This window comes from Thalia democratica, chromosome 7, assembly GCF_965202585.1.
Source record: "Thalia democratica chromosome 7, ktThaDemo2.hap1.1, whole genome shotgun sequence".
Lineage (NCBI taxonomy): Eukaryota > Metazoa > Chordata > Thaliacea > Salpida > Salpidae > Thalia > Thalia democratica.
The window spans coordinates 55,804,408-55,831,565 of record NC_139171.1 but is presented as its reverse complement, the minus strand read 5'-3'; the positions used below and the strand labels follow the sequence as shown (position 1 = coordinate 55,831,565).

Genomic DNA, 27,158 nt, shown 5'->3' with positions numbered 1-27,158 from the left:
AAATCAGTAGAAAAATTATCATATTGACAATAAAAGCTAAACAGCTAATCAGAATAAAAATGGACTATTAAAACCGTTAAGTTTAATTCAAGATCATTTACAAAGACCTAGTTAAATAACTTAGTTTGAGTTTTTTAGTTATATTGACTCAACTGCTCAACATCAAAACACTTTAAAAAAAAGTATAAATTGTTCGATATAAGAAAATAATGCTATACTTTTTGGCCTAGTGTGTTCTTTAACTATAATAAGCAGTTGTCGCTCTGTTTCCAAATATATTATGTATTCACGTTACATGTAAATAAATGTGGTTAAATGTGTTCACATAAAATTAGAAATAGTTCACTAGATTATAAAAACCTGTAAACGATAATTGTGTTACCTTAACTATTTATATGTACAAAAAATTACAATTAACTAATAAAAAAGTTTTAAGTATAAATTAGTTATTGTTATTTTTTATGGAGTAAATCTGACTACACAATGTACAAACATCGTATCAATTGTTAGTTTTTTTTTAAGTATTAATGTTTGCTATCAATAAACTATTATTCTAGATTTACTGCTTAGTCTCTTTAACAAAAATAAATAAAATCAAAAAGACATAACTTTTATTTTATAAAAATTGTTTTTAACAGTTTAAATGGTTTCTAAACCTACAACTATAAACTAGTTTTAAATCTAAGAATATAATTATTTTATCGTCTAAAACACGTTTTTAAAAGTTTGACAACATTGAAACTTTCAAAATTGAATATTGTTTGTTGATTCAATAATAAACAGAAGGAACGTTTTAATTTCTTATAAATCTTAAAACTAAAATGTCTATTGGTAATGACATTCCATGGTATCACTAACAGTACAAAACATAATATCTTTAGAACATAAAGTTTGCTGTCAAAAAGATAGCAAACTTATTTTCTTTTAGTTTAGATGATATGCTAACAAATGTATATATTTAATGATCAATAACTTATAAGAAAATACTTTAATTTTTATGGTATATGTGTATTAACGAAACAAAAATAATGAACTTAAAACATTTGTTTTCAGAATTATAAACATTAGTTGAATTGTAAAGAGATTTATTAATAAAATTTTTACTACCAAAATGATATTAAAGTATATACTAAAAACTTTCGAACTCAATCGTTATTTATTATATGGTTATTTTTAGTTTTTTTAAATGTTAGTAATTATACTTCATTGTTTTCTACAAAAAAAAAACTAAATATAGTCTAGAAATAACATAAGAGAGTTTTTATTTTCAAGTTGACAGAGTAAATAAGATTTTTCTTTAAATTTTCAATCAAATTTTATGAAAATGCATACACTTTTTACAAGGACGTATTATGATAATGAGTTTAAGGTAAAGCTCTATAGCATAACTGCAAAATAATAATAAATATCAAAAAAAATAAGTATATTACTAATAAGTTATTATGAAAAACATTTATAGTTTATATTTTCATATTGTTATAATATTTTTTATAAACGTATACTGGATTCCAGTTTAGTATAAATTAAGATTTTTTTTTCTATTTTACAACAAATAAGTTAAGTGGTTTTTGTGTGTTAGAAACAAATAATGTAAAATCAGTAATAAAAAACTAAATTTAAAAATTTGAATGTTGAAGTCAAAGGTTAACTCTCTTTCAGTTGAGCAAGATTTTATTTCAAAATAATTTATTTTTTTTAAGTTTAAATGAAGATGTTCATTCAAAATTTTATACCCTACTTTATTTAAGGTGTAGTTTTGTTCTCTTAGGTTTTTTAGTGTGCAGTGCCAAAACTAAAACATTAAAAGGTATTAGAAACTTTTATTTTTTAAAATCCAATCCAGATTTACACTTTTATGCTGATAAATATTTAAGCCAGTTGAATAGTAAAAACGTTTTGTAATGTATCAGTAAAGTGGTATAGAAATAAGTTTCTTACTTAAATAGGAATCAGATAAAAAATAGTGAATAAAATTGTACTTATGACTCTTTAACTCTAATAAAAATTGCTATAACATTTTAAAAGACCAAACGGTGTAGTTTAATAATTATTTATGACATAAAGATATATATTTTTTGTTTATTGAAAGGTAAGTTTGAATTGTTGTCATAATAACCTTTTAGTGAATTTAAATATTCAGGTATACATATATCCTAGAATTTTTTTAGAAAATTAAGCTTGTATGAGATAATCAGATCTCTTATCTTTTAATTAAAAAATAACAGTTGTGTTTTAAATTTATTAATATATATATAAAATTTGACTCTTTTAAAATTGTAGAGCTGATCTAGTTTTATCTAAACTGTAGTTTGTACATAAAACTTTCTTGTTTGTATACTTTTCTATTTTAAGTCTGTTTAGGCTTTTTTTTTTGTTAAGTTAAATTTTAGTAAAAAAAATACTCTGAGTTTGGTATCAATCCTATATTTTTAAAGTAATGTAAAACTTAAAGATATAATATCATATTAGCTGTATTTCTTAATTAAATAAAATTAGTTTTATATAAGTTTTGTTCTACTTTTAATTTATACTGTAGAGCCTCTTCAAAATATAATACTCTTATGTTAGCTAACAATTTTTAAGTCTTTTAACTAATGGCATTTTTATTTTCAAATTTTTGTAAATAGTTTAATTATCAATTTTCACTAACTCTTTTAGAAACCTATTTTCCTCAATAATTCTTTTTTTTTAATTTATTTTTACTTTTAAGAAGATTTTAACAAATGTAACATAAGCGATTTATTATGATAGAAAAAGTCTTCATCTAACAAAAAAAAAAAAGGTTTTTTTTTCATTGTTAGCAATAAAAATCCACGCTACGCAAATTGTGCGTAGTATAAAAATATTATACTTAAGCTTTTATAAGAATTGTTACACAATACACTTATCAACTTTTTATTTTCAGCTGTTTTTTACAACTGATAATGCGGGTAAAACCAGAAAATTCTCTTGTCGCGAGTTCAAATAACAACAAGAACTCTGAAGGATCTAAAGCAAAGAAACTGAAGCTTGAAAGTGAGACTGATCTGTTGCTAAAAACCTTTTCCATTTCTAAAGAGCCTGAAGTTTATAAATTTACAAAAAAATGTAAGACAAACGCTTTAAAAAGTGTCGACCAAAATGAACTGAAAAAGTTGAAGAATCTGCTTACAAAAGGTAAGATAAATTTGTAAAAATATTGCATTCTGTAATATTGCAAGAAAAACTGGAATTATTTAAAAACCTAGAATATGACAATTTAGGCTAAAAAAATCTGGAAGACCTGGAATTTGAGAAATTTTCAAAGAAAATCATTAAAAATCATGGAATTTTAATTATTTTTACATGCTAAGTAGTAAATATGCTTTCATTTAGAAATAAGATTTTATTTTGTGTCTATTTTATGCTTAGATATTTAAAAATACACTTGAAACTATATGAAGACCAAATATTTTGAAATGTAGGCTTATATACCATGCTAATTATTTTTGTATACTCAAGTTTAGAATTAAAATAGGTCAATCTAGAACAATTTAAAAATCTCACAAAATAATTTTGTTACAACTGGTTTAAAACAACAAAAGTATAATATTCAACTAAATTTGATTGTTATACATATATTATGAAAAAAGTAAGTAATATGCAGCTGTTATTCGGAAAATGATAATAAAGCAAAGTTATGCTCATTAATCACAGTAATGCTATTGCATATTTTTTCACAACAGTTTTATTGAAAAACGAAAATTTATTTAACTTAACTTTTTTAGTAAATGGACACGGTAAAGGCTCTAATGTGATCTTACCTCTTAAAATAGGTAAAATATTTCACAGACAAAACAATGACTCCCAGACTCATGAAAGCGGAAGTCAATCTACAAAACGTAGCAACTCACCACCAACTAGCAGCAGTATTCAGCTTAGCCAACGTCGCGCGACAAACCAGCAGATTTGTTTATAGCTATTTCGCGACGGTGAGAAAAAGCAAAAATTTTTTACATCTGGAATTTTCATCTGTAGAAAAAATTATGTCCAGGACCGAGCTGCACGTCGACTCGGAGTTGGAAGTTATGGAGGCAGCGCACGCATGGTTGAGCCACAGGTACGACGAGAGGAAAAGTTGCTGAAAAACTGTTCGTGAAAATCCGCATTTCATTATTACCTGATGAAGTTTTGAATGGAATAGTCAGCAAATCTCCCTCCATGCGGTCCATTTCCGTGTTTATGCATAACGAGGAACGTTCGACACCAGTTCTACTTGTTTTTTAACGACAGAAGCGGAGGTTCGATAAACGCCAGAAAGAACGATTTTGCTGTGCACACGTGGAAACCGGTCAGTTCAATAAAGGACTCAGTAGAAAGCTACAGTCTAAGCGCTTTCATGGACAGGGTGTATTTCATCGGGGGCAGCCGCGGAAAGATCAGAACACCAACAAAAAGCTGCTTCTACTTCGACACCGAGACACTTGAAAAGAAAAGCATCGCGAAAATGAACGAGGCGCGGGAGTGTGCCGCGAGCTGCACGTTCCGAGGCAGGGTGGTGGTTTCAGGCGGCACCTTGGATCACCCGTCCATCAAATTGAGAACCAACGAGGCGTACTGCCACGTTTCAAACGAGTGGACCGGCATGCCCAAAATGATCAAGGGCAGGAGCGGGCACTGCCTTGTCCAGGTGGCCAGCAGGTTGTATGCGTTTGGAGGAGGAAGCGAAGAGCGCGAGGTCTACGACGCGTTTAGCGACATATTCTCCGTTGTAAAAAGTCCATTTGCGGACGTCGGTTTCAAAAATGTGCGCGGGGCGTTTACAGCTGGTGAAAAAATACTGATTTTCATGTACAACAGGAGCAAAGTTGCCGTCTTTGACACTGAACGGGAAGAATGGACCGAAGAAATGTTTTGAGTCGAAAAAGATCTCAAGAGCTATATCTGCTTGAAAATTTCTGAAATTTAATAAAATTGTTAAGAATGTTCATTTGTGAATTCACTACACAAAATATAAACGGTTATATCTTTTTTAAAATATAACTAATGTTTAAGGAGTCATATCCTTCTTAACTAGTGTTTATATATAATAATGTAACAAACTTATTTTACTTATGATTTAAAATATTTTCGTTTTAAATAACTTTTTTATATTATAAAATTTTTAATAGGTTTAAGTTAAACGTTTTTGGAAACTAATATTTTAAACTAGTATTTTGGACGTTTTATACTATCATGTACTTGTTTACAATAAAACTATTTTTAATAAACAAAATAATTGTTTTTATTATACTTTATATATTTAGTTTTGTACAAAATCAAAATAGTATACGTTAAATAATAACTCAGTAAACTAATCTTAAAAAAGTTTCTGTTATTATTATCAATTTTTCTTCAATAAGAAATGAAAGTTTTATTAATTGAGAAATTACTTTTAAGTAAACATCTGTAAAACTAAAAATTTGAAATTTATACAGTACACTACCGCTTAAGTACGCAAATTGAACCCGACCAAAAAGTGCGTACTTAGCACGAGTAGTGCGTACTTTTTGAAGACATAGTATAATATGAACTTTAGCTGTTTGTTTTTTTTCTTACAACTAGCCACCAAATAATTAAGCCAAATAAACAAGTCTTTTTATTTTAAATAACATTTAGTACATATTTCTAATCTGCAAAACTTTTTATTATATTTTAAAATGACTTATTTTGTCTATAAAAATTTTCTACATAATTAATACATACTATTAATATAGAAAGTCAATGTCAGTCAATGGTATAAAATAGAATATTAAGCCATATTTTGTTTTGTTAGAGGTAAAGTACCAAACTACATTTTGTTTACCAAACATTTTGAAAACATCAATGTGTGTACATTTAAATTAAGTTATGACTTAACTATGTTGTATTTGTAGGTTTTTTAGCTTTGTCATCTAGATTTATTTATTTAATAGCATTACAGCTCAAATATCATTATTCTTTTCAGTTTTCTGCAACCACTACATAAGTATTTAGTCTATTAACATTTAATAACAGGACTGTCACAATTTCAGGCCACTTAGACTACTCAGGATTACTCACCCTAGTTTAAAATTTGTGAAAGTCTTAGGCTAACTCAGAAGGTTGGCCATTCTACCTTTCTTGATAAGTGCGTACTTAAGGCGTGGTGCGTACCAAAAAAAGTTCGTACTTAAGCGGTAGTCTACTGTATATTAAAGCATAGTTTTTAAAGAACAAGCACAAAAACTGAAGTTTAAATTGCAAAATCTTCAGAATATTTGTTTAAATATTAGTTTCATAACTTTTTAAAGGACCGACCTTACAATTAGTCTTTTTATTTACTATATTAACTTGTTTTGTTTGTTGTTTATACTAATAACAATAGATGAAAAATCGTTATTTAAATAAAAAAATAATTGAAGCAGATGTTCTTTTACCATTGTAAAACTTATTTATCTTGACAAAAATTTTAAAAAATGTAAAAAACTTATATGTGTCTACTATCAAAATAAAAATTAGCAAATGTTCCTAATGAACGCACAAGGGACGTGTTATTTGATTTCGTGCCACCCCTTAGTAAAATAAGATAAGAAAGAAAAATTAAAAGCATTTAATTTAAACTTTACTTGGTTAATTTTTTGCGGCTTTTATTAGGTTTTATTGTGCTTTTGATTTTTTACATACTAAAAACAAAATCCTAAGCAAAATGAAAAAAATTGATAAATTTATCCGAAAACAGACCAATTTTGTGCTGTAAAGTTTACAATGTGAGCTTTTTCTACTACTAACTGGGTACTAATTGGTTTTTTAAAGATTTGAAAACTATTTCAAAAATTTTAATAGCTTCTTTATAAAGTTAACTTGTTAACAAATATGGGTTTGGCTGCAATTGTAAGTATTTCGAAATGATTTCATTTTCATTATGCAAACGTGGTAAATTGTCAATACGGTAGAATATTAATAACATTTATACTCTTATTCCTAACCATGGTAGCTGTCATATTTGCACGAGCGTGCAAAAATGCATGAGGAGACAAATTTTCACGAAGACATTTTTGCAAACGGGAATAAAATTGCACGAAGATAAAATTGAATGAAGACAATTTTGCACGTAGGAATTTTAGCACGGGTTGATTTTTTTTTCTATCACTGTTAGCCCTAACCCTTACAATTGGTCGGTAACTTGTTTTGTTTTTAATAAATAACTTAATTTTTATTTTTTTTACTAATTATTCATTTTTACTACCACTATTACCCCTAACCCACCTTCGGTCGGTAGCTTTTTTTCTTTTTAATTAATTTATTTTTACTTATTAACTGTTTTTAAAATAATTTTTGTTAATTATTTTTTTTTGTTATATTGTATTTATATAACAAAATAATTATTTTTTACTGTATCTTGTATTTATTTATCACTTTTATTTAGCTGTTTAATCAATTAACACATTAAGGAGAGATATTATTACAAGAGATTAATAGTGCCAAGATATATTTTTTGATTAAATGCTGTATATATTAATGATTTATCTTTGAAACCAAGGACCTAAGAATTTATTGTTAAGCTAGTCATTATGGTTTATTGAAATGAATGCGAAATTTAAAAGTGACCAAAATAATAGCGCTCAAAATATTTAATCTTAGGACCTAGTGCACGAAAAAACCTTTCGGTTATCGAGTCGCACACCACGGATATCTTTTATAGTCTTATCCAGAACGGACATTAAGCATATTTAAATATTAAAAAGGCTTAAAATTGAAACTTGCTGCTAGCCAACAAATTTTTTTTAAATAATCTGAAATATATAAGCTCTCTAGAGTTAATAAACTGTTTTATTTAAGTGGTTTTATTTTTAAACAAGTACATTTTTTTTCTTTTTATTACACAGTATCACAACTTGTATAGCTGAATACTTTTGTTCAGTTAAATCAAAAAATCATTCGACTTATTTTGACAACACGAACTGCTCAAACTTTATCATATGAGAAAGTAATCATTTGACCGATTTTGAAAAAGTAAAGTTAGTTAAATGGCCTTCTCTGAAACCAAAATGAGAATGGTCTCAACACAGCATTTTAAAAATTGCTATCAAGCCATTTTTATTTGTTATTTTCAGTTTTGTTCTATTCAATAAGATAAAATTAAAACTGTTATATAGTATTGTGATAATGTTTATGTTCTTAAAAAAAGTACTTGAAGTACATTTAGCGCACTTAAAGCTTCTTAAATAGCAGAATCATGACGTGATTGACTATTTAGTATAAAAGTTATTTTAAATAGATGAATTTTTTTATATTATTAAAACTAAAATAGAATATGTTAGTTTTTAGAAAAGTTTCAGTTTTAAATTTTTGTAGACTTTTGTCCTTAAATATTAGTAAAACCAATTTCATGTTTACAACAAGCCCAAAAAAAAATTAAAACAATAATAACTAAAATAAAAAAATAACATTTTGCTTGAATGAGAAAAACAGTATGCAAATTTTATTGTTAGAACAGCTTGATCTATGAATTTACATTTTTGTATCACGAAAATTTATTCTGCGAACATTACAAACCATTTTTCTACATACACCTTACATAAATGATGGTCAACATCACAGTAAAGACGGATCATTTCCACTCCAGTTTCCAACTGATTCATGCAAACAAGATACTGTTCACCGACTAATGTCTCGTGTTCAGTCAAATGCTCAAACTTCTCAGTTCTTTCAGTTGAAAAACCATTCGATTGTTTAATAATCTAAGTCTAGTTGGTATACAAATACGCCGAACCATCCGGGGGTCTTTAAATTCAGCCATCTAATTTGTCGCAATTCGGCTACTTCGGCTTCTGACTCTGGCGGCAGCTAGTTGTTAAATATATTATATTTATTTAATAAAATATTTTTAAACTAAAAAAAAAGAAACAATTTACTACCTACCGCTATGAAATTATTTTTAACTCTTTCTTCGACGATTTAAAGATTGTTCTGAATATTTTCACTTTTTTGTGACGTTTACCAACTTTATTTAAACGTGTTCATAAAAAACATATTATGTAACTTTAGTTATAATTGGTTGTTTCTTTATTTTTTTTTTTGGAAACAGACAATATGTTAGTGCCTAAAATGTAAAGATGTAAAATAACTAATAGTAATAGTTAATAAAATGAAAAAACAAAAAAATATATAGATACAACTTAACAACAGTATTTGTTAGTTTTAAAAAAACTTCTACAGAAACTAAGCATTCTTATTAAATCAAAATCTTTAAATATAATACTTCCTTAGTCTACCTTTTTTATCCATTTCTAAAATAAGTAATAGATTAAACAAATAATTTTAAAGTTGATGTTAAAAATTTATTTATACATTTTTCTAAAATCAAATAAATATTAAAAAAAAAAAAGATTAAATTTGATTGTAGAAAAAGTTTGTTATTTTAAAGAAAGAATTCTAAGTCATTATACAACGTAATTTTAATATTATCATTAATAGTATATTGAAAGAAAAAAAAAAGACAATCAAAATAATTGGTCCTTGGACCTGATACACTAAGAACTTTTCAATTATCGATTAAGATTCCTCTTGGATACTTAATAGTTTCTTTCAAAGACAAATCTAATAAAAATTCTTAACTAAATGTCCAATGAAATGTTTACTTTTTTTCAAAACTATTTTACTATTTGATCTATATCTGTATACTAAGTTAAAGTTATATCTATACAAGTTTAATTTTTATTTATTTTTACTGTAACTTGTTGTATAATAGTTATGTTCTATAGAAATTTAAATATTTAACATATTCTAATAAAAAACAATGTCTTAACACTTTTCTAAGTAACAACCTCTTTTATTAAGTCGAGAGTGTCATATTTTCAAGTTTTAGCAACTAAACTTTATATTTATTATCTTTTAAGCTTGTTTTGTTATATAAAGTATTTTGTTTACTTAAATATGTTTTAACAGTTGTAGACTGCTCAAGACTAAAAAGAATAATAACAAATTAAATAAGTTTGAAAAACTTAAACTAAATTTAATCTAACAAAAGTCAAAGTAAACTACAATTTTCTTTGTATTAAATATCATTTTTACCTGGAAAAAAAAATGAGTACAGTAACCTTTCAAATCTTTACGCACTCGTGACGTTATGCATTTTAGAATTCTAATAAATTCAAAAAGTAAAAATTTTAATTTTTTTCAATATTACAAAATTTAAAGTTATTCTATATTTTTAATTTAAAATATGTTTTTAAATACTAAATCACCTCTCTATATCTACAAAATTTGTAAACTTATGTTTCTTGACTAATTGATAAACATTTAGTTATACCTCAGTATTAACATTTTTGTTATACTTTAAATATTTTTGTACAAACGAAGAAAAACATTACAGCACCAAATTCCTATTTTTGTAAAAGGCTATAGAAACAAATTTTAATATAGACACCAAACCATTTATTAATTGTAAACAAATGCTTAATTATAAATTGAATTTGCTAAGTAGAATAAAATATAAATGTTAAGTACCAAATAAGTCACATATAAATAAAGGTAAAACTTCTTATTATTAAAATTAGTAAAATTTTTCTACAAGTATTATTATTATTTTATATAAATTTAAATTCTTTTCTTTTTACTGTATGTATAGTTTTATCTTTTGTTTTATATATATTAATAAATTAAGTAAACAAAAATTGTTAAAAGTGGGAAAATCCCCAGTCTGCTTTTAAACTAAAAGCAATATCAAAAAACAGTCATTATAGTAAGTATATTTGGTACCTCTCGTATCTTTACGATCTCTCATATCTTTACGCACTTTTTCTGTGGACACAATGTGCGTAAATAAGCGAGAGGTTATTGTAACTGTTTTTTTTTATGAACTTTATCAAATATAGTAATATATACAACAAACTAGTTAACTAACAAAAAAAACTTAATGCGCATTTATTAAATAATTTGTTTAAGTAAGTATTACAACTTAAATCTTACAACAAATATCCTGGACAAGACGTTGAACTGTATTCAAATGGTGTGTGACTCGATAACCGAAAGGTTTTTTCGTGAACCACGTCCTACAACCAAATAATTTTAGCGTCTTTTTTTCTCGTTCAATAAACAATATCTAGATTAAATATTTATTATAATTTGTATGATAATCATACATTAAAATAATACAGAATTAGCTGAAACTCAATATTTATTTTTATAATTTTAAACAAATGTCTACCATTTTAAGGGCTGTCTTGTAAAATGTACTGAAATTTTTGTATAATTTTTTTTTTGTGTCAGTTTATAAACCTCGTCTATTTTTTGTTCTTTTCTCACAAAAGTAGTTCTTATATTAAAAATACGTAAAAAGTAAAACACAAATAAATATTAAAAGCATAATTATGTTTACTTAAGTTTCATATTAAAAAAGATACATTTTTATAAATGAAAATAATTTTTTATTAATTTATGAAATTTAAAATTATCATTTATGTTTATTTTCGTTTAGTATTTCATAAAGTAAAACATTTTGTCATACTTAAAGTTCAGGTTAAAGTTTGATTAAATTCTACCAAAGCATGTTGCTTTAAAAATTTAAATGAACACAATGTAAAAAAAAAAATAAAAAAGAATTTCAAGTTACAGTAAGAATAATGTTATTAAGTGTACTTATCAAAAATAATATATGGCTAATGATTGATACTGTATAATTGTATAATTTGATTAATCATATTGAATTGATTTTTAGAATATTAATAAGTAAAAATTTTAATGTAACAAAAAAAAAATTGCTAATAAAAAATTATCTCAAAGTACATTTACAAATTAAACATTGTATTAACACAACATTCTTAAAAAATCTCTTAATGATAAAATTAAATACTTGTTTTTACAAAAGAAGTTACAACTAAATAACTACATATACTGACATATAGTAAGTTTTAACTTTGTGAAAAGTTACTGATTATTTTAAAATAGCTTTTCGACTGTCAAAATGGTCGTTAAAAAGAAAATATATTATATACAAACATTTTTTAATTTTAACCTATGATAAGTTTTCAATTGTTGTAAGCTTATGTTGGCTGTGATAATCTTTGGTAAATTAAACTAGATATGGGTCATCGTAAGTATTGTTTCTTTTAAGTTTTTGTATAATGCAAACGTTTTAATAAAGTGTAGTGTTAAAAACTTTTTAACAACATTTATTTTTTATTTTTATTTAAGTTTAAGTAAAACTTTTTATACTATGCATAAATATTTACTTATTAAGAATTGGTAAAAACAAGTTTATATTTAACAAGATAAAGATATCGACTAACTAAAATCTTGTCAGAGGATCTGGAGTGTAAAAAGACAATTCATATTTTATTACATTACAGTTATTCTTATTATTTAAAACTGTAAATATTAAAGAAAACTAATTTTAATTTTTAAAATAAAATTTTACTGAGGTAAAACAATCTGTTAAAGGTTGTATAGAATTAAGTAATTTATTAAAAATCGCGTTTAAAATTTTCTATTTTAAGTTTCAAATTTCTAAGTTGTAATATTAAGTTTGATAAAAAATCATTAGTTAAAGGATCTTTTAGTATTTTATTTCTTTCACATATCTAAACTTTTAATTATTTTTACTGCCTAATTTGTAAAGGGATTGTGCAAACACGAAAGGACAAATTATAACGATCTTAAATGGAGCATTTGGATTTGAAAGGGTATCTAAAGGTACAAAGATATATATGGTTTAATATTTGCACAGAATTGATTATATAATACATAAAGCTTTTGATAATTAAATATTTTAAAACACTCTACAGGCTATAATAAAATAATTGCAAAACTATTTTCTCGATACCTGTGAATTACTTTGAACACAGCCCAAAAGTGTCTGCCTAAGAAGTAGCAGTCTAAATTACATATCAAGCACAACTTTTCTTGCTCAAAAGTGGTACCCAAGATGAAAATAACTGTATAAAATCATGGGTACGATTTTTTCCGAAATATTTCCGAAAAGGGGGCGATTTAGTAAATGAATTTGGAAAACCCTGACCTAGATAGAAGATGACATAACTGAAAATTAGAATACATGAACACAAAACACTTTTTTTTTTTGAATCTACTGTAACACCTTTTGTATTTAAACATATAAAAAAGATTAATAATTAAAAAACAATTTAACAATTGCAAATATTAATAAGTCTTTTGGTTATTAACAGTAATTCTTAAAAAGCTTTAACTTTAGCGTTTCAATGCTTCACAGTCCAAATAAACGGAATTACTCAATACATACGTTAAATTATCAAATTGAGTTCAAAAAGTCATACTTCATTCATTATACTTTAGATATTAAAACCACTCACACTTAAGAGAATTTGTTACAGATCACAAATATTTGTTTTTAAAGCAAATGAGTCATGAAACCTTGATATAGTTGATAAATAAATTTAAAACTCAATAAAATAACTGAAGTTAAATTACTGATTAACATCAAACCACTTGCTGTTACAAAAAAGTTCGATTGAGTATTAGTTATCAATAAAAAACTTCTTACCCAATGTTTGATTTTAAAAAGCTTATTATAAGGTGTTTTTTATAAGCCTTCAACAAAGTTTTTAATTCAAAAGTGTTTTTTGAATTACTACATTTGTGTTAAAACACTTTGAAATTTCTTTGATTAGTTAACAATTTTTAGAATTTTGAGCTGTTTTCGATAACAAAGGTAAACTAACCATTAATGATACTTTTGAAAAAATTCATTTAAATTTTTTTTTTTTTTTTATTCGTTAAAACTTTTCTCTTAAGCTATTCACAACAAGAACGTGGAAAATATTTAGTCTAACTTAATATTGTGTATTTTAACAGCAAGAAAAACGCTTATGCTTAAACTTAAAAAATTTTCTAAAATTTCGTTATTAATTTAGCTTTGCAAAAGTAACATTTTAGTGTGTAAACAATTTTTGTTAGAAAAGTTTTAAGAACTTCAAACTTTTGTTGCTCATTTTCATAAAATTAAAGTATGTGTTTAAACAAAAATTTTAAAGATAATTAACCGAGCTAGTTCTAAAAATTAAAAAATTAAAACAAATACGGCTTTTTTTTATTTTGTAGTTTTTAAGTTTTCATAACAAATATTGAAAACATTAAGACGACTTAATTAAAAAAAATAAATAACTGAATATAACTAAATTATTTGAAAACATGATTTGATGAAAATACTTTCTGTCATTGAAAATAGTTGCGCTTTTTACGCTGGTTTTCTGCAGACCGCAAAAACACCACATGTTATGTTAAAAATCAATATTTTACTTAATTATGATATCGAAGATTTTTTTTTCCATTTTTCGACTAATAAAAGTAATAATGTTTAGTATAATAACTTAACTGCTCAATTTTTAATCTTTTCATTATGTGATTAAATATTAAGAAAATAGTTTATTAATAAGTTTTATGTATAAAATGTATCTAATGTTACTTTTAACTTCAAAAAACTTAACAAACTATGATGAATAATAAGAGATGTTTAAGCTATAAAACAAAACTGAGACTTTTAGACTATCTAGTATTTAAAACTATGTGATTAAGAATAGAAATTTATTTCTTATTTTTGTTCTTCTTATATTAGTCAATATACTAAACCAAATTGTTATGACTTTTAGTAAAATTAACTTAATATTTAAAAATAAATATAAGGTTAATAATTTCACAAGAAAAATATTGTATAACTTGTAAATCTATAAGTTTTAAAATGTTTAAAGTTTGAACATTTTATAGGTTTCATCATGTTTAAAAGTATTTTAAAGTTAGAAATGTTATAAACACGAGTAAACTATATATTTTGAAATAAAGACACTTTTACGACAAATAAAAATCTTTAAATTTTCATGAATCCTGTCAACATATCTTTAGTTAGTAATGATTTTCGACAAAATAATTATTCTGTAGAGAAAAATGAACAAAAATTTAACAAAACTATTTTGTCGGTGAATACACAAAAATAAGAATTTTTGAGAGAACAACATTTTCTTATTTTTTCATTAAATTGATATGTTAACAAGTTTATATTGAAATCAGAATACCATTATAATTCAGCGGTTGTACTACAATTATTAAGTTTATTGTATTTAAAAAACACAAAACGGACTTTATGAAAGACTGTTTTATTGAAAAGTGTTTTTTCTTCGTTTAAAGAATAAAGAGACAAAGTAATCGGACATATCATAAAAATTTATACTTAAATGTTGCGTGAACTAAGTTTATTTTATATAAAAACATATGTAACTCAAACAAGTTTAATATTTTCTAATACAAAGTTGATGTATTTTGTTTGTATATTATTACCACCAGAAAATTGACATAACATTTTAAAGCGTTTAAGCAGTCATTACCGCTTTTAAAAACAGGATGTTTTTTCTAAATTGTTTGCTGACAACAACTTTATGTTAATTTTGGCATGTTAAAAACTAAACGAAGCTTAACCTTATATTTCTTAGAAAATTTTCTCAAAGTTAAAAGTATACAAAAGCTCAATAGTTCGCTTTACGCACAATATTAATATACCAGAGAAGAAATTAATAAAATCTAAACATTATTTTTTTCAAATATTTTCGCACTAATTTGCTTTTCAAAATAAAAATATAGTTAATACAGAATTAACTCAGAAATCATTTCAAAAAAAAGACTCATATGTTTTTTTATACGTTTGGTTGTTATCCTTAAACACAATTTAATCTAAAATAAGTTATTTTAACATTAAATGATTATTATAACTTATTTAGATATGAATATGCTTTACACATTAATTTACCTAATTGATTATATTTTGTAATATTTCGCCACGTATGAGGTACCCAGCTGTATTCGATAGCAACCAGGTTGGTTATCATCAGCAACAAATTGTTTATCTGCCTCGCAACCAAGTTGTTTACCAGGCAACCCCCTCCCAATTAACAGCCCCAATTCACTTACCAACCACCGTCCAGTAACATCCCTAACAACCAGTAAGATCCCTAACGACCATTTACTATTTAGTATTATATTGCTTTGTTTTTTACTCTCATTAATTCGATATAAATACATTTTATATAAAGTAACTTAGTAAACTTAATGTATTTTTATATTACATTAAAAGCTTAAAGCCTTTTGTTTAAACACATGTTATTTTTTAAGTTGGTTTATCTTTAAATATTTACTCTAAAAGTTCGGTGGTAGTATGTGCTTTCTTGCAAGATATTTAAGAAGTATATTTTATGACTGTTTTAATCGAGAGAGCTAGTGTTAAATTATTTTTGTTTTGCACAAATAAAATATATCAATTTTTTTTGGTGTTTTTTTTTTTTTCTTAAATATTTTCTATGATTTATTATATTGATATCGGCATTATAGGGTTTAAAAATAAAAGAAACTTTTATCAAAGAAACTTTTATGGGGGCTAAACAAATGTTTTTCCGTTATGTACAAAAAGATATTTTGAAACCTTCAATGATTTCAAAGTTTATATGTATATAACTGTTTACCATAAAAAATTTATATGTATAAAAGTCGAAAATTATAATTAAAATAGAGTTTTGTGTAACAGATATTAAGTTGCCACAAGAAAATTTTTAAAACTAGTTTTGTCTAAGTTTAACTAAAATTTGTGTACTTTAATGATCATAAGTTATTTATAAGTCGTAACTTTTTTTTACAGTTCAATGATGTTTGCAATAAAAATTAACTTCATTTACAATTTTAGCTAGAAGCACACTACTAAAAAACTGTTTTATTTATTTGATATCAATTCTCCCTCATACATTTTCTTATCACGACAAAATAATTACACTACTTATTATAAAAGAAAGCTTACGCTTCCGGTTTGTTGAAGATATTTTGCCACCTTACTCATTGACCAACCTAAATTGCGACGAATGTTTGTAATTCAGCGCATTTACGGTTAATCATAAGCAAGATGCAAATAGTTGTTAGTTACTGGTAGCAAGTAACTTTGTAGACATCAAGTATTTTCACATAGTTTTGCTTTTCCAATGAAATATTTCAAAATGTCAACTAACTTTTTCTTAAACATTTAGTAAAAAGAGATTACTAATTAAAAACTAGTTAACTATTTTAACTAGTGGCTATTCACAAAATTTTGAACACATTACATCCAAAAAAAATTGTTTATTACCTTTTTGACTTTAATTTACTATCTTTAATTCTATTTAATCTTTAATTTTGTCCCTTACTCTCAACTGTTAACATGTTTCAGAGGCGTGTCTAGACATTTTTCAAAGAGGGTTCATAATTTTTTTCTGTTCTTAAGTTGCCGCTTAAGTACGCATTTTTTAGGTATGCACTGCCATTTAAGTACGCAATATTTAGCCGAAAAATTCTTTGTATAAGATGCTTTTTTCTGCTTTAAAAATAACTAATAGTAATAGAAGAATATTATATTTTTTTATTTATTATACTGTGTTAAATTTAGACAAATTAAAAGTAAAAGAACCATAAAAAATTATAAATCTAAAAATTGTAAATCAAAATTCAAATCCTTAATTTAAAACAAATATATTACATACAGTTTATTTAATCAACGTAAAAACGAACATTGTATTATGACTAATATATGTAATTAAAGACCAAAACTTACAGGTAGTCTTAGTATATTATGAACATTTGTTTAGAATTTGAAAAAAAAGAAATCTGTTGTATAATACAAAATTTAATAAAAACCTTTAGAAGTTGTCGAAAACAAAATTGCAAATCAGTTAAATAAAACAATTGAGAACATAACTTTTACAAGCATTATCATTAATTTTAATAATCTGTTTTGAACAGAATTAATAAAAAGCACAGCTGGAATAAAATCTTTAAAGGTAAACAAAAACTTTTGACCTTTTAACAATATAAAAATACCTGTAAAACAGAATGTAAAATCTTGATAATAAATCATTCAAAAAAGTTCCTAAAGAAAAATGCTATTTTAAAACTCTACGTGTTATCACGTCACGATTAAAATTTTATTTGAAATCTATTTCAGCTGGGCAAAATCGAGTATTTTTTGTTACGGTAACTTATAATTTTTGAGTTATAAATTCAACATATGTACATTATTCAAAGTTTATCAAATAACCAAAACAGAGTCAACAAACAACGTTATTTCCTAAGAGACTTTTTTTTCTTTTTTCTTTCTTTTATTTTAGGGGGTTCACAGGAAACCGGCAAAACACGCCCCTGACATGTTTACATTGAATGGTAGTTCCTTATCTCAAAAAGGAACACATTGAAGTTGTTTACACTAGTGACGTAGCGTAGTATTTTGGTCAGGGATGCGCAATTTTTTTCTCAAAAATCTCCTAAATTAAAACTTTTGTAATTAGGTATAAAAAGATCTTTTAATAAGTTATATAATTGAAATATATTCATTAAGTAAAATAAGTTCAAAGTAACTGTTTTCAAAAATATTTATATATTTAAAAATTAAATAATTAAAAAAAAGTATAAATTTCATTAGAATTATTTATACTTACACAAATATAAACTTACTAAATAAAAATTGTTTTTACTACTTACAGTAAACTTTATATCTTTAAAATTGAATATATTCAATAAAACGAAAGTATCTGTTTTATTTACGATAAAAAAACAATCTCTTTAGATACAATACATCAGTGGTAACAACACCTCACTGCACATAAATTAAATAAAGTTACAAAGAAATTAAAATAGACCAACTTTGTAACTGCTATTACAATTTATTACAACTTCAAAAAATAATTAAAAGTAAACTTTTAAAATTTAGTTCATCTGATTGTATTTGTTTAAAATAAAAATCACAAACAAAGCTTATTTTTTGTAGGCCGACATGCTTTTTCTATACGTTTACAAAAATAAAGATCAGAAACAAGCAACGAGCGTAAACTTGGCTTGAATGTTTTTTTAGTAGTTTTTTTTTAAACCAAAGTTTTAAACCAAAAATTTTCAATCTCTTTAATGCTAACTTAAAACTTTTGTTTAAATTGTAAAGCACGTTCATTTTTCTTGCTTTTTTTAATAATATTCATCGAATTACGGTTTGGCTTTTGTAGTGGGGCCCCTTTTTAAAATTTTTAGTTCTTTTCAATTATTTTAAATTTAGAAGTTTTTCTCCAAAAATAGTAATTCTTTTACACTCACTCTTTTTTTATTAACACACTTATTAAACTAAGTTTAAACTTATAACTTTTTTTTTCTTCAATTTCTTTTTTTATAACACGAGCCTAAATAAATTTTCCATGAAATTCCAATTTTGCACGTCTTTTGATTATTAGGTTTACAAATTTTTATACAAAGACTAATTTATTTTTTGATATTTTTTTTTAACAGACTTGTATAATTAAGTTTCATTATGTAATTATATTTTTTCCATATTAATTATACTTTTAGAATATATGACCCATAAAAGTTTTACCTAAACTTTTAGCAGTTGAGCAAGAAATCCCTCAAATAGCATCTTGTATGGGTCATATAGTATAAAAGCAATAATAAACTTGGAAAAAATATAGTTACATCATGACACTTAAACATATAAGTCAGTTAAAAATAAAAACTATAAAAAGAATATTTTTGCATAAAATTCTGTAAACCTAAAATTTGAAAGTCGTGCGAAACTGGAATTTATCCAAAAAATATTTAGGGTTATGGTATATAAAAAAGTTGGAAAAAAAAACAAGTTTAATAAGTATTTTAATAAAAAATAATTTGAAAAAAAAAAATTTTTTTGGAGAAAAACTTGTAAAATTAAAAAAAAAACTGAAAAATCTCAAAATTTTTAAAGGGGCCCCACTACAAAATACAAACCCTAATTCGATCAAAATTGTTGTGAAGAGCAAAGCAAAAAAAAAACATTCTTGCAAATAAAAAAAAAGTTTCAAGTTAGCATTAAAGAACTTGAAAACTATTGGTTTCAAAGTTTGGTTAAAAATATAAATTAGAAAACCATTCAAGTCAAGTTAACGCTCGTAAACTAGCAGTAGTCTTAACATTTATTGTAGCATAAAAAATTACTTGTAAAACTCTTTAATTTTCTTTTATGCGTGACGTATTTTTGTAAACTTTTTGTAAGAAAATCTGCCATAAGGTTATACTACTGCGATTCACTAATTAGTTTCTTTCTTTTTGAGTCTAAACTCTTATGAAGTTAATGAAATCATAAAGTTTTTCCTAATGGAGTTTTTCATGAATATCGGTGCGCACTTTCGATTGCAGTAATTGATATTCAAAATTTCGTTTAACTTTTTGAATACTAGATAAACATAGTTGAAAAAGGCAAATTAAGCAAAAATATTTAACAATAAATGATAAAAATATTACATTCTTTTTTTTTACTTCTTTTCTTTTTTTTTTGGGTGGTACGCATGCATAAGTGTCCTGCCCGCGCTACGCCCCTGTTTTACATCAAAAATAAAAACTATTTAGTATCACACTAACAATTACTAAAAGTGTTTAGTCAGTATGCACTATATGAATCCTTAGTGAATTGGTTTAATAGTGTTTTAATTGGGACATTACAAGAGTGATCATTAATGATGTGCTGTCAGACCCTTTAACGATATACAGTGGACTACCACAACGTGGAGTAATTAGTCATCTACTTTTTCAATTGAAATTAACAAAAATTAATTCAAACATTGATATTTAAAGTTATATAAGTTTATTTGCTGATGATGCAAAAAATTTATAGTGAGTCATATATTCATTTACACTTGCTCTGAACTTTATCTTCAAACGGATGAAAACAAGAAAATTGATTTAAATTCTAAAAAATTCTGTCTATTAAAAAAAACCGCTCCTGATTGACCTATTAGTCAATAACACTAAGATACCAGCACTTAAAGTTTTTAGTGAGTAAGGCATATATAGTTCAGAAATAATTAAATGGAATGAATAATATATTGTTTTTATAAAGTTGCATAAGTTCCATTTATTAACTACTAAAAAGTTTTTAAACTAATTCAGCTATTATTCTGACAAAACACTTTAAAATATATTATCGTTCTAAACTTGAATACATTACCTAAACTTGATCCCAAAAAATTTTCCCAAAAAAAAAAAAAATTAATCAAATTAATTCTGTCCAAGGAAGTTTTACAGCTTTTTGATGTAATTGATATAGCACACCAAATACATTATATAAAGATAGATTGGTTAAATTCGGATTGAAGTCTCTAGAATATAGAGTAGGGGTCGGCAAACTACGGCCCGCGAAAACGTTTTTATTTTGAATTGAATGTGGCCTGCGAAAGAAAAGTCTGCGACCCGTGACCATGTAAATGTGGCCCGCCGAACAAAACTTTTTTAAGTCGATTTTTTTTTTCGGTAAAATGATGTAATTGATTATCTTTCATTTAAGACATTTGATACAATTAAAACCTATTAAAAAGATTTACTGCTTAGACTTAAAAATAAGAAAAACACAGATTGGCTTTGTTGCAGAGTTTTTTCTCAATTTTGATAATAACTTCTTTCTTTCAACAGCAACTAGTTAACTAAAAACAGTTTTTTAAAGTACTTGAATTCAGTAAATTATATATGAAACAAATTTTAAATAGTTAACTAACATGATGAATGTTCTCTATTTTGTACAAAAGTATTGCTCAGTAATGAACTAAATTTTGATTTCTTTTAAACTTGGTGTTTTGTTTAGCATGTAATTTATACTTAAGCTTTTAGAGTAGAAACTTTTACTATGTGATATATTTAAGTGTACACAGAAACATTCAAAACATCATAAAAAAATACATAAGGTTAAAATGTTAGTTTTTTAATTTTCAATAGTTTAGACCAGGGTTTTCCAAAGTGGGCGATATCGCCCCCAGGGGGCGATTTTAGTAAGTTGGGGGACGATAATTAGTAAGAGGGCGAAAGGGTGGGGCGATAACTAGTAAAGGGGCGAAAAGGGGGCGATTTTAAAATTTTGGGCTGTCATAAAATGTTTACTTTTTATATTGCTTTTTTACTAATTTTAGCTTGCTATTAAATAATTGACCCTGAGGTAAAACTGAAACAAAAAAAAAGTTTATTATGTTTATGTAAAATTTAGAGAAAAAAAATCAAGTACTTAAGACTCCTACTTTCAAGTAAATTACATATTTTCATTTATATATTTTCTTACTTATCAACTACATACATCATAGACGATCGGAATCTCTCTCACATTTTATAACCTGACATATATATCATTTGGGATCGTTAATGGTTTGTAAAATTCTATGTTACATATTATTTAATTTCTAGGTAAATCGGCAATCTTGTATTGTTTTATTTCTTAGTCTAGCTAAGTCACTTTTCAAAAATAATTGGAAATATCATGAGGTGATAGTTATATCACCTCATGATATTTCCGACTGTTTTTTGAAAAGTCACTAAGTTAGACTAAGAAATAAAACTATATAGGGTTGCCAATTTACATAGCAACCTTGAATTTGACAATTTAGACAACAAAAAAACCTAAAATTTTGGAATTTTTAACAATTTCAACATATTAAGTAATACAATTTCGATTTGACATCAAAAAGTTATGATAAAAATATGGATCCCTTCGAGGCAGATCTTTTTGAAGTAAACGACTTACAGGAGACCTTCTCAAACTTACAAACTGACCTTGAACTTAAGTAAATTTTTCCAAAGAACGATATAAAAATTTTGGATTCAACAAAAACTAAGGCAAAAGTATCCAATCATTTGGGAGGAACTTAGATTGTTGTTTATAGTTTTTCCTTCTAGCTATGTTGTTGAGAAAGCTATCAGTTCAGTTATCAACATCTTGAGCAAAAAAACTAATCTAGATATTTGTAAAGGAGGCCTTATCTTACTGATTAAGAATCAGATTAGAAAAACTTGCAAGCAGTCATGAACCTCATCTTTCACATTATTTTAGACTTCAGTAGCAGACATTATTTTATGAAAGTTATTTTATTTTATTTGATCTTTTAAAATACTTCTTATTTAAACTGGTTTGTATTGTATTTAAGTAGTCATTTTGTAACAACAATTTTAATAATTTATTTATTCTGCAACAGGTTTGCATAATGCCTAATAATATAAATTACAATAGACTTCCTCTTAAGTTCACACTTTTACCCAAAAAAAAGTGCAAACTTATATTTTCTAAAATTTAATTAGATAAAGTCTATTACTAACTAAGTGTTATTATAACAAAAAATACATAATATTTAATAGCTTATACAGATCTTTTTTTTTAATAAATTTTTATTTTATAATTTAGTTGATTTCACGTTACGCATTACGTTATTGCATATAACATATTAAAGATTATCATTTTGTAAAGAAAAATGGTTATAACTTTTGAGTTTGCGCTTTTTGATTTTGTTCAAAGTGCGAACTCAAGCGGAAGTCTACTGTATTTATTAAATGGTTTATGTTTTAAATCTATTTATCGTTTTATTTTGACCTGGTCAATTTTGTAGTTTATATTTGTCATTTTACATTACACTAAAAGTTTCTATAGCATAGTGATTAAAGTATTTGTTTAAAAGAAATTTATTTAACATATTTTTGTTATAACTTGTTTAATCTGTATTTAAAAAAAACTTGATACCCATTTAAGTTTTTATTTCAAATTTTTTTTTTGGTTTTAAAAGAGTATTTGAGGTCTCTAATTAAAATGACTTCAAATGTTTCATTTAAAAGTTTCTTAAACTAATTTTATTATCTAACTTATTTATTATTGTTAAAAAAATCTATATATTAAAGAATTTTAAACTATTAATACAACTGTTTTTTGTTTTATCTTAATTTTTAAAAATATTAGCAATTAGAATTTGTTGTTTATTTTAATAGTTCAACATTAGCTTTTAGCTTTTCACTATTTTCTTCTGGTAAAGTATTATAGGCTATTAACTAAAAAAAAAATTAAACAGTATTAAATAAGCCATCAAAAAGACTGCTACAGTTACAAAACAAAATTTTAATCTAATTAAAACAATTTTTTTATCGATTACTTTCTGTTCACAAAATTAACTTTAAAACTTTTGATTTTTTAAAATTTAAATTAAAAAAAAAAAGAAAATGTTTAAACTAAGGTTTAGTTTCCTAAAGGTTATTCCGAGTCAAATACTATTTTATGGTATTCTACTACAAAACATACAGTTTAAAAAGTTTAAAATTAAGTTTTTAGCTTTATAACTGACTTACTTATAATTATGTTTTAATATTTGTTTTATTATATGTAAAATAAACTGTTCATTCTTTTTAAGTTTTTTTATTACTGGTATTTATAAAATAATTAAAGTGTTTTGTGCGGCTTAAATAAGTTACTTAGTATTAACTTCTAAATTTCCGAAATTCGTTATATGAAAGGTTATTATAATGTCAGGTTTAATTTAAGATTTCAGATGGGTAACGTACGGTTAGGATCGAGTTAAATTTCGACCCGCTAAGTAACTTGAAAACTACTTGTGCAAAATAAAAAAAAACTAGTTTTTTGATACTTAATATTTTGATATACACTTTTAATTTGGTTTTCAATTCACAATGGTGTTTCTTGATCACAATAATATTAAATCATTTTATTACAATTTAGCTCGAGTTTTTTAATTTTTTTATATGTTTTTTTTTTTTAATTATGCAGCTTGCAATTACATTCTTTTCACGAGTTGAAACTAGTAAAGATTTTTTAGTAAATATGAATTGCTGACTACAAAAGTTGTTCCACCACTATCCTAAAAGTTTCAAAACAATTCATATCTAAACAGGTTTGATTACAGATTACACAAAGCTTTTTAAAAATTAAGTATTTTAATACTCTTTACTGAGCTTATAGGAAAACAAATGTAACTTATTTTCTTAAGCACTGTAAACTATTTTCAACACAGCTCGAAAGTACGTGCATAAGAAGTACTAGACTAAATTACATTTCGAACACAACTTTTTCGGCTTAAAAGTTTGTACTCAAGAGAAAAACTACTCTGTAAAATCGTGGGGGGCGATTATTTTTCAAATTTCTGAAAAGGGGGCGATTTAGAAAATGAGTTTGGGAAACCCTGGTTTAGACTTTTTTATATAAGTTTTTTGTACATTTTAACTTAGTTCTTATGCACACTAAGGTGCTTATAAACACAACGACCGTTGAGTTTTTAGCTATTTTTTAGTGGTAAATACAACCAAACACCCTGTGTAAAATTTTAGTTGATTTTAATAAACTTTCATCTTGGCGGTTTTTATTTGGAGCTTTTTCACATTTGGAAATCATCTCATAAGCACTTGTGCCAATCTTAAGACTATTTAAAGAAAGTTTTATAGTGGTACATCTCGGTTTTTCATCTAAAACCTTTGACTAGGTTTCGACTATCAGGGTGACATTTTTGCTTTGAAGAGTGGGAATAAAAACTTATTATGTATGTTGTTTTCAGTTAATAGTTTTGGTTTTCAAAACTTTAAGTCCTAACGGTTCTATGAATTAAGTAGTTTTATATAATTTGTATACATTTAAGTTTAAAAAACGCACACTGGCTTTAAAGCCACTGCATTTAATCCTGAAAACGTTTTTAGATTAATTTAAAATTCCCAGGCTAATTCAAGCTAAGTTTTATTCACCAAGACCTTTTTTTTTTGATTTTTAAGAGTCTTAGTCCTGATACTTATAAACTGGAACAACTACTTAAACAATAAACAAGAATAAGAGTATACAATTACACAGTATTAATTGCCTGTTTTTGTGTTTACATTCTTTCTAAAAGTAAAAAATAACATAAAAAAAAGGTTTTTTATTTAATTGATATATTCTATGGTTACCACACAGGAAAAACAAGCTAACACAAAATAAACCAGTAAAAAAAGATTATAAATTACAAAAAATAAGCTTCTTATTACTATGGTTAAAATAAGTACAATTTTTAAGATTTTTTTTCTATTACATTATGTAAAATTGATTTTTGTTAAGTTTAGCTGTTTAATAGATATTATAGTATTTAGTGTTGCTATACACTTGACATTCTTAGACTTAATCAAATTTTGTAAAAATCAGACTAGCTCATACTAGTTTAATTTTTTTTTTAAGATTAAGGCTGTTTTATTATTTTTTTTTAATCAAATTAAAAAAATCAGTTTTAAACTGAAGATTTATTGGGAGTTTAAATTGTATCATACTTTCGTCCTTCCTTAGTTAAAAGCGTTTGTGTTTCATAGGATTACCACCTAGTATTAAATGTATTTGGTTTTCAAATAGTAAATAGTTTATTACGATTTAAGTAAGTTCAATAAATATGTAAAATTAAAAAAAAACTTCTGTTTGTAACTAAAAGTCATTTAAAATAATTAAATGAATAAATGTAAGACCTTCAATAAAACTAAAACAATGTTTTATTGTGTGTGACTTAAACTTAAACCTAAAGATTATAAAAATGTGTCTAAAACTAAAACTGCGGCCCGCAAAGATTTTGAAACTTTAAGTTTGGCCCGCGAGCACTAAGCTGAGTGCCGATCGCCGACCCCTGATATAGAAGATGGAAATTTAAATTTTTACTCTTTATTAAATTTTTATTGAAAAAAATTAAGTTTTTTCTCTCATTTTTTGAGTGTCTTCCATAATATATACTAGTTAAGAAGAAATAATCCAAAAATAAAACTTAATTTTGTTAACTGTCAGTGGTTCATTTTTAACAGAGCAAAGACAATGTGGGACAAGTGACCACATGGTAACGTTTCGTGTGAGAGGATGGAACATTTACGTTAAGACTAAAAAGATTTACCTTAAATACTAAAAAAACAATTAAAGTTCAATATTTTTTGTACAAATATTTTTTGTAAACAAAAGTAAAAATGAAAATAATTTATTTTAATAATGTTGATGTCATCTAATTTAGCTACTGATTCTTCCCCTTTTTGTTTCTCTACGCATATCATCTACTAACAATTGTCTTTTATTTTTTGTTCAAATGTTGTAGTTGTTTACTAATGTAAGTGAATTTAAGATGACATCTTTTGATTATTGTACTAATTACTTAGTTGCCACATCTTACAAAATTACTGCTTCAATATTACATAGGAAACAAATTATGATTTAAAATAAACAATCGTTTTTTCAGTACCCAGAACTAATTTTTAAGATCTAACAGAAATGTTTGGGAATTCAACACTACTCTTTGAGTAATCGTGTATAATCCCTAGTTGAACAACAATAAAAATCCAATATTGTTCCAGAGCTGTAAGAATAATTAAATTAAAGTTGCTCTAGATCAGGGATCGGCAGCCTTATG

General features: G+C 25.2%; 1 protein-coding gene across 1 annotated transcript; it reads left to right on the top strand.

The window, feature by feature from the left end:
- Window positions 1-2,924: 2,924 nt before the first annotated feature.
- Window positions 2,925-4,876, top strand: LOC145841648 (kelch-like protein 35). Its single transcript, XM_082949000.1, has 3 exons — window positions 2,925-3,015; window positions 3,811-4,078; window positions 4,252-4,876. The coding sequence occupies exons 1-3, from the start codon at window positions 2,925-2,927 to the stop codon at window positions 4,874-4,876; spliced, it is 984 nt and encodes a 327-aa protein (XP_082805126.1).
- Window positions 4,877-27,158: the final 22,282 nt, after the last annotated feature.

Bases quoted from the DNA above. Each gene is read 5' to 3' on its own strand.
- LOC145841648 (XM_082949000.1), top strand. From the start codon at position 2,925: ATGCGGGTAAAACCAGAAAATTCTCTTGTCGCGAGTTCAAATAACAAC. The intron at 3,016-3,810 runs GTGAGACTGATC...AATATTTCACAG, and splicing joins AAAGAAACTGAAGCTTGAAA to ACAAAACAATGACTCCCAGA. The intron at 4,079-4,251 runs GTACGACGAGAG...TTTTAACGACAG, and splicing joins CACGCATGGTTGAGCCACAG to AAGCGGAGGTTCGATAAACG.